This window comes from Peromyscus eremicus, chromosome 8b (assembly GCF_949786415.1).
Source record: "Peromyscus eremicus chromosome 8b, PerEre_H2_v1, whole genome shotgun sequence".
Classification (NCBI taxonomy): domain Eukaryota; kingdom Metazoa; phylum Chordata; class Mammalia; order Rodentia; family Cricetidae; genus Peromyscus; species Peromyscus eremicus.
The window spans coordinates 23,449,648-23,458,463 of record NC_081424.1 but is presented as its reverse complement, the minus strand read 5'-3'; the positions used below and the strand labels follow the sequence as shown (position 1 = coordinate 23,458,463).

The following is an 8,816-nucleotide window of genomic DNA, read 5'->3' as shown; positions in this document are numbered from 1 at the left end:
ACAAGTTATCACTGGTAAGATAACGTGAGTGTGAATGTTTTATTAGAAAATAGCAAATTGTAATACTAATGTTTGCTAATTCCTGTGGGGAGCCTACCAGACAGTTGATAGCCAACTGGAAGTTTTTATCCCAGCTGGCTGGGACTATACTCAGGTATTCAAGACTTAAGTGTATCCCAGAGCGAACTGAGCAAGAATCTCTTAAAGGCAAAAACCATATCCTGGTATCTCACTTTGCAGCTGCAGGGGTAGGTTTAAGAGAACCTAAGTTAGCTGGGGCATCTTGGCCTCAGGTCCTAAAATAAAGTTGGGTAAGTTTCCACTGGGTTCTCCATTAAGGAGATCAAATTCTAGTTAACCTGAAATGGCCTCAGCAAGAATACAAGATGGAAGAATCTCTGCATTGTCTTGCCCTGTCACATGAGCTTTGTTTTGTTTTGTTTTCAATTTCTAAGACATATTACAGGAAGTAATTGGTTATGAAATAACTTTTCACTTAAGAAGCCAAATGCAAGCTCGGTGATGGTGCCTTTAATCTCAGGACTTGGGAAGCAGAGGCAGGCAGATGTCTGTGAGTTGGAGGCTTTGTGGGGTCTACAGAGTGAGTTCCAGAACAATCAGAGCCAGAGCTGTTACACAGAGAAACCTGGTCTCCAAAGCTCAAAAAGAAGAAGAAGGGGGGGAGGAGGAGGAGGAGGAGGAGGAGGAGGAGGAGGAGGAGGAGAAGGAGGAGGAGGAGGAAGAGAAAAATAATGACAACCTCCTGTCTACTGCACTTTCGTTTTCCTTTCTACTCAGTAGGAAGCTCGAGGCTTCAGTGTTCCACATGTGGATATACCCGAAATGGAAGCCTACATCTGTAGGTCTCCAGGCCCCAAGCATTCATGTTCATCTGAACCAGGGAAAATGGGAGATAAATGCAAAAAAATTCTGATGACTGACTGCCAGTGGTTGTTACAGTTTTATCTCTGTTGCCAAGATGAAACACTCAACTAAAAGAGTTCATAGAAGGTGTCTTAGTCATTGTTCTATTGCTGTGGATAGACACCATGACCACAACAACTCTTCTAACAGAAAGCATTTAATTAGGGCTGGCTTACAGTTTCAGAGGTTTAGTCCATTCTCATCAGGATGGGGAGCATGGCAGCATGTAGGTAGGCATAGTGCTAAAGAAGTAGCTGAGAGTTCTATGTCTGGATATGAAGGCAATAGGAAGAGAGAGCCACTGGGCTTGGCTTGGGCTTTTGAAACCTCAAAGCCTACCCCAGTGACACATTAGTTCTAACAAGGCCACACCTCCTAATTCTTTCAAATAGTGCCACTCGCTAAGCATTATGAATCTATGGGGGTCATTCTTATTCAAACCACCACAGAAGGTAATGGTTTCTTTTATAGATCACAGCCCATCGTTAAAGGAAGTTAGGGCAGAAACTCAAGATGGAGCTTGAAGCAGAAACTGAAGGAATGATACCAGCTCTCAGATAGATTCATACTTAGCTAGCTTTCTTTTAGAGCCTAGACCAGTTGCCCAAGGAATGGGGTCACCCACAGAGGGCTGGGCCCTCTTCTGTCTACCTATTAACAATCAAGACCCCACATCTATGTCTACAGGCCAATCTGATCTGGGCAGTCTCTCCATTGAGACTCTCTTCTCAGGTAAACCTAAACTATGTCAAGTTGACAGTTAATGCTAACTAATACAGTGGTCTATGACTGGATTTTACAAAACAGCTTTTAGCTTAGTTTATATATTTGAGAACTTGAAATTTCCAAAGTTGTGTTCCCTTAATCTCTTGGTCAAATTGCCCTTGGTTATGGTAAATATCCCCTTTTCTTTAACAATGTCGAAGGGTGGGGGTGGGGTGAAAAGTTAGTATATCTACACATTATTAAGGGAAATAAAATTTGATTTGAAGAAAAACGAGTTCCAACTACTTTTAAAAATTTAAGAAATAGGCCGGGCAGTGGTGGCGCATGCCTTTAATCCCAGCACTCGAGAGGCAGAGCCAGGCGGATCTCTGTGAGTTCGAGGCCAGCTTGGGCTACCAAGTGAGTTCCAGGAAAAGCGCAAAGCTACACAGAGAAACCCTGTCTCGAAAAACCAAAAAAAAAAAAAAAAAAAAGAAAAGAAAAGAAAAAAAAATTTAAGAAATAGAAATTTCTAGTAATACTAGTTCTATAAATATACATATGGTCTACCACTGCAGCTCTTGATTTTTTTTTTTTAACCCATTGTGATGTTATTTCCTATTCAGGCCACCCAAACACCTTTCTATTCTTTAGTGTTTTGGAAATTAATACCAATAGGCTGTGTTTTAACTGTATTACAATGAACTGAAGAAAAATCCCACCCTTAGCTCAGCAGGCCAGAGTCCATGCTTCCAAATCAAGAGTCTGCAGCAGAGACAGTGGCCATACTGATGTAGAATGAACACCTTCTCAAAGTCCTGCTTTAGGCTCTTTAGGACCAGTGACTTTAAATAATCTTACTTTGACAGTAATATTTTTTCATTTAAATGTTTAATTTTGTATTTTCGTGCTCTATATTAAAGTACATGAGTACCTAGAGACATAGCTCAATGCTTAAGGGCACTTACTCTCTTCCAGAGAACCAGAGTTTGGTTCCCAACACCCAAGTGGCTCACAACTACTCTAGCTCCAGGAAATCTGACACCCTCTTCTGGCCTCTGCAGGCACCCACATATACCTCCATGTAGGTGGTGTGTGCGCGTACACGTGTGCGTACACAAACACACACACACACACACACACACACACACACAAATTATAAAGGTTTTTTTTTTTTTTTGGTTTTTCGAGACAGGGTTTTAAACTACACATTGAGAATTCTTAATATAGAAATTGGAAATTCAAAATGCTCCAAAGTCCCAAACTGACATGACACCACCAAGGGGAGATTCCGTACCTGAGCTTACGTTGCAGATTCTAGTCAAAATTCAAGGGCGTTGAAATATTTTACAAAATTGCCTTCAAGTATGTGAAGAAGGTGCATATGAAGCATAAATGAATTTTATTTTTAGATCACATTTCTAAGATATCTTGTTATGTACATGTATATCCTAAAATCCAAAACACTTTTTGTCCCAAGTATTTTGGGTAAAGAATATTGAGCCAGTCTTACAGCAATCAGGTAATGGCATCATCGTAGTGAACCATATAAATTAAAGAACATTTCCTCACATTTTATATTTTGACCTTGAGTTCACTTATAAAAATGTAATGAAACCACAAGATTGCATTAAAATGAGCATTACATATTTCCCCAAAAAAATATTTTACCAGCCCCCTCCCATAAACACCCACACCCCATAGACACTTATATACTAAAGCTGATAGACAAAAGGTTGGCTAAGGAACAAGCAGGAGAATAAAATCTTGCAGTTTTGTTTTAGAAAGAAACTGAGCCAAGATGCTGAGTTCCAAGAGGATGTAAAGGGAGACAGGGGAGCTTGCCATTCTCAGTATTATTTAGTAGTCATGAGAACTTAGCCAGGCAACTGTAATCCTTGTTTTATTCTGTTGGTAGAATATGTACAGCATTCCCTGCCTTGTTTTATGTCATGGGTTGAGAAAATGACCAAAGAGTATTTTACAAGTAACAAAATGTAGTCACATTTGTTTGTTCCTGCATCACCAATGCAAACCAGCTACAAAAGATACTTGTTTTGGTTTGGTCAAGTCCTTTGACATCATCCCTTCTACCCAACCCCAGGAAAAAGAGGAATTTGAACACTTTCATGGATTCTCTGTATTTACTTCCTTTTTTTTTTTTTTTTTTTTTTTTTTTTTTGGTTTTTTGAGACAGGGTTTCTCTGTGTAGCTTTGTGTCTTTCCTGGAACTCGCTTTGGAGACCAGGCTGGCCTTGAACTCACAGAAATCTGCCTGTCTCTGTCTCCCCAAGTGCTGGGATTAAAGGCATGTGCCACCACTGCCCGGCTATTTACTTCCTTTTTACATTCTTGATTTAGTAAAGTTCAGTGTAGTGAGGTATTTGGAGATTCATGCTAAGAATGGAGGACGAAATCAACTTCATTTTCCTAATTGCCTTTACTCAAAAACTTTGATAAATGACATTGTGATTGCATGGCACTGGATTATATTTATTTTTTAATCACATTTTGAAGCTTCTCATTTTCTTTATTTGGACTGTTTTTTAACAGCAGAAGGTCATTTTTATAGTCCAAGTCACTGTGACCAACTTCCTTAGGGTCCTGACCAGATTTATTGATTCAAGTTTTGTCATCAAAGCCACAAAAACACGGCATCTCCACATTTTCTGGGTCACCCAGTTATTTTATAAATGAATATTTTATACAAGACAATACTTTTCCAATGTCAGTTTATGCTATAAGAAAGGCTATTTTATTGAAAACTCTCTAATAGACAGTTCCTAGACAGACTGATGACATTAAAAACAACAGTCAACTTTTTATGTGTCTATACTTTTTATTCCAATTGGGTTTATATCCAAAGAAAATCTTAAGAAGTATTCCCATCTTTATAAAAAGTTATTATAAAATTGTAGCAAATTACAAAACAGGGACACTTTGCATATCAAAATTCTATGAGTTGCTTGGAGTTGCATATCTTTAAATTATAATTTTCTGCCTCCACACTAAAGACAACCATCTAATGAGTGAGCAGTGCTGTAGTAGCTGGTCATCTCTGAAACTCCAGCAAAGCTTCCAAAGAACTGCCATCTCTATGCCTTTTCATAACAGCGCACAGCAACAGTATCACCAATGGTCAGAGTCTGAAATAGTCAAAAGAGAATTGAATCTTTTTACCCAGGAGTATTCATGGCTGAAGTTTTATCATGGATATGATTTCCATGTTAAGCATGAAGAACAAAGACATTTACAACTGTTAAATGTTGCATACACTTTTTGTTTCCTAACCAACCAACCAAACAAACAAACAAAAAACCCACAAGTTCAATGAGTGAAACACACAAGCTCATGTTGTTCAGGTTTCTGAAAATGAAAAGGGGGCAGAAACTGACTCTGCAATTGAAATTACGTTTAAAAAAAATCCTTTTGTGTTACATTATTAAAGGAACTAGAACAAATTGGATGCAAGAAAGGTACATGGTGGTGTCTCACTGTGGCCTCAACTATCGGTTTTGAAAGGGGATTCGATTTATGATAAATTTTCATAACAGTTTTCAATCCATAATCTTGATTGATTTCTTCAGAAAATACAAACATCTGAGCTCATGGTATCTGAAATGATTTATTCTAAAATCAGCAACAACACATCCTACAGTGTTCTCTCTACTTTGACTGTCATGTTTAGCCCATGTGAACCTACCCCAGGTGGTGTGTGGCAATGGCATTGAATGTTGGCTCTCTAACTCTGAACTTGAAGAATTATTATAAAATCACTTTTAAATATTAAGGTGTATGCTCATGATTTTCAAGGATTGTCATGAGTCTCAGAATACAGCATGCCTTTGCTTTAATCTCCATTTCTGAATTCAGTCTTGCCTGATCACAGTCATAATTCCCAAAGGCCACCTTGCTCCAGCTTTCTATAGACAGGAAAGAAATGGAGGTGACATCATAAAAAAAAAAAAATAGCTTCAGGATTATTGTTAGTAATAACAACTCTTCCTTAGTTGATGATTCAAGAAAAAGCTCTGCTTTCTGCTCCCCCAACCTTACATATATGAGAAGAAGTAAGTATATTTCAGTTCCGAGTAGCTCTAGCTGTGCTCTTAAAGAAGAGGGAAATCCGTTCTGTAACAGCAACAAAAAAGACACTCATTGATCTTACCTTAGCAGGAGTTTGTAAAGGAACCCTCGACATCCCCAAGAGCAATGAGCCAGCTTAACAATATCACTGTCATCTAAATCACATTTCTATTTTTGAAATGGTCTCTATAGACAGACAGCTGACCTGAGCTCCTGGGACCAACAGTTAGGAAGCCTGAAGGGGACCGACCTAGGCCCTCTGTGTGTGTGTGTGACAGTTGTGTAGCTTGGTCTCTTTGTAATGCTCCTAGCAGTGGGATCAGGACCTGTCCCTGGTGTTTAGCTGGCTTTTGGGAACCTGTTCCCCATGCTGGATTACCTTGCCCAGCCTTAGTGCAGGGGGAGGAGCTCAGTCCTGCCTCAACTTGATGTGCCTTGCTTTGCTCAAGCCCATGGGAGGCCTGCCCCTTTCTGAATGGAGATGGGGGATGGTAGATGGGAGTCAGGGTGGTGGATGGGAATAGGAGGAGAAGAAGGAGAGGAAACTGTGGTTGGTATGTAAAATAAATAAAAAATGTTAATAAAATAAAACAAAATTTAAAAAATGGTCTCTATCAGTCTAGATGAAGGCTTAACTTCTACTAAAAAAATTATTTATAAAATTATTTTTTCTATTTTATAACATTTACATGTCTAGTTTTCATTGAACATATGCTTAAAATTCAGCTGATTCATTAAAAAAAAACTTCAAGGAAGTAACATCAAACAGCTCTAGTAGAAATTAAAGTTTCATCTTTTGTTAAACTCTAAATTATTTGCACTGAGCTTTTATAAACTGGAATATCAAATGTTTAAAATGCTCTTATGACCATATCTAATAAGTAACTTCTCTGAGATTCATTTATTATGTTTTAATATCAGCTATCTTCATATCTTTCCTGAACAATATTTTAATATTTGAGTTTCAGATGAAGATTGGAGATGCATAACGATCCTATGATGACAGTTCTTGACACACAGTTCTGGGTAAATGGATGTATTATTTTAAGAGTACGTATATGCCACTGAGGCAACAACTGTTCTGATCTTTAATTCCTCCTGTTTTACGTATTACTAAGGAATCTGAGTAGACACATGCTGTTATAAAAGAAAGAAGGGAGGGAGCCAAAGGAGAGAAACTTAGGAAAGGGAGGCAAGAGGAGAGGAAGAAAGAAAGAAGGGTAGAAGGGGGCATGGACAGAAAACGAAGAACTCTTAGGACTTACCACGATCATTTTGCCATCCTTGATTTCTCTTACACAATCTGTTTCTTTGCCATCCCATTTCTGAACATGAATAAGTTTGTCTCCATCCAACCGAACAACAGACTGAGACCAACAACAAAAATGCAGATGATTAACAGGTAGAAGTCGATTTCGAATAGACGTCGAATGACAGGACTTTTGGAGAGTGCCGTAATTGAGTATATCACCAATAGTTATTCTAGCGGTATTTCATCCTCTATTACCTCGAGATTCACTGTTATCCAAAAATGTGGTCAAATAGAATTTGGCTGAAATGTATACAACCAGTTGCAAAAATGTTCTATATCCAAAATAAAAACACAGAACTATTTACTCTTCCTGTTTAAGTAAAGCTTTAGTGTGAGACTGACTCGCTGGTCAATCTGAGGTGATCCGAGAGAGAAAGCATGGCATGGTCTTTCTTTCAAATAAACCCTGTTCGATACTCTCTGGGCAAAGGTTGCTATAAAATGTTTTTAAAAAGAATGTTGGACAAGAGAAAAAGAGGCTGGTTGTTTGGCTGTGGAAATTACTTTGTGTCTAGGGTACAGCTTGTGTACGCTGGAATGTTAACTCTGGTTCTTTCTCCCTGAACATAAGTTCTGAAATCTTCCCCCTTTCCACCTCTAGGAAGCAGAGGAGGGATTGGGAGTCTTCATCCCTCCTGCGCATCTCCACCCCAGAAAGGTGACTTCTTACCTTACAGTTCCTGTCATCGATGCTGGTTTCCTCAAACTCTTCCCCCAGCTGGAAACTGATCTCTGTGTTCTTGAATGTGCACTGGGTCCTGATCACCACTTTGCCCCCTTCCTGACTGATTATCACCGTGGGTTTGGTCACATTTCCCACTTGCCTAGTGGCAAAGCCCACACCTGAAAGAGCAAAAATGGCCAGCGCAGTCAACAGCGACTTCCAAAAACAGTTCACAAAGCAGAAATCTGCTTGCCGCCGCCGCCGCTCTGAGAATGCAGAATTCTAAAGTGTAGGTAGGTTCCATTCAAACCTGATTAATGATTAGTCCATGAGCCATGGAACAGCTGAGCACAAATAAAGGAATATTGAACACAACCCACCACCGCCCACATTACAGAAGCTTCACATTTTCCACAGAATATCAAATCGTCCTGTTATTTGGTCCTGGGCAAGAAGGTAAGAAAACGCCACATTAAAAATTCTTTTAAGTGGGCTATGTATAGTCTAGCATATTAGGACGATATGCTCAGCCTGTTCACAGAAACCCAGGATCAAAACACAGTGTTAAAAAGAGAACAGCAAGTCTTATTTTTACCTACCCAGAGCCTTCATGTACTCATCAAAATTCTGACTGTCTGTCAGCTTCCAGGTGGCACAAAAAGCTTCCACCATCCTTGCCCTCGGGGTCAGCCAGAAATAGGTAGGAGCTGGAGGAACTGGGGTCTTAACCACCACTGTGATTCACAAAACCCCTTTGCACCTCAGCAGCAGCCCCTGCCTTCTTATTTGGAAACGAAGCAGGCAAAAAGCCAATTATTTGAATTGCTAACTTGTCCCTCTTTCCAGTAGGCTGTCGCGGGGGGAGGGGCTGGGCAGATGGCTCCAATCCCCCTTGTGATTTGCTCAGGCCACTGGGTTAGCGGAGTAGGTCAAGATCCTCCCAGTCCACACACCACAGTCCTGATGCCTGAGAACGCTCCATAGGAAGTCAGCGGGGCCTGAGAGCAGAGAACCGAAGAATGAGAGAGGGTTTTTTAGGTTCAGCGGAAAAAACTTGGCAACTGCAGTCTCAAACTGGGAGGCAAGAAAAGAGAAGGACAATAAGACATTCAAATTGATTTCCTT

General features: G+C 39.8%; 1 protein-coding gene across 1 annotated transcript; it reads right to left on the bottom strand.

Moving 5' to 3' along the window:
• Nucleotides 1-4,549: 4,549 nt before the first annotated feature.
• On the bottom strand, nucleotides 4,550-8,481 carry Fabp7 (fatty acid binding protein 7). The gene is made up of 4 exons (XM_059272999.1): nucleotides 8,291-8,481; nucleotides 7,698-7,870; nucleotides 6,981-7,082; nucleotides 4,550-4,775 (listed from the first exon to the last, which is right to left on the bottom strand). Exons 1-4 carry the CDS (start codon nucleotides 8,361-8,363, stop codon nucleotides 4,725-4,727), a joined length of 399 nt encoding a protein of 132 aa, XP_059128982.1. The 5' UTR covers nucleotides 8,364-8,481; the 3' UTR covers nucleotides 4,550-4,724.
• Nucleotides 8,482-8,816: the final 335 nt, after the last annotated feature.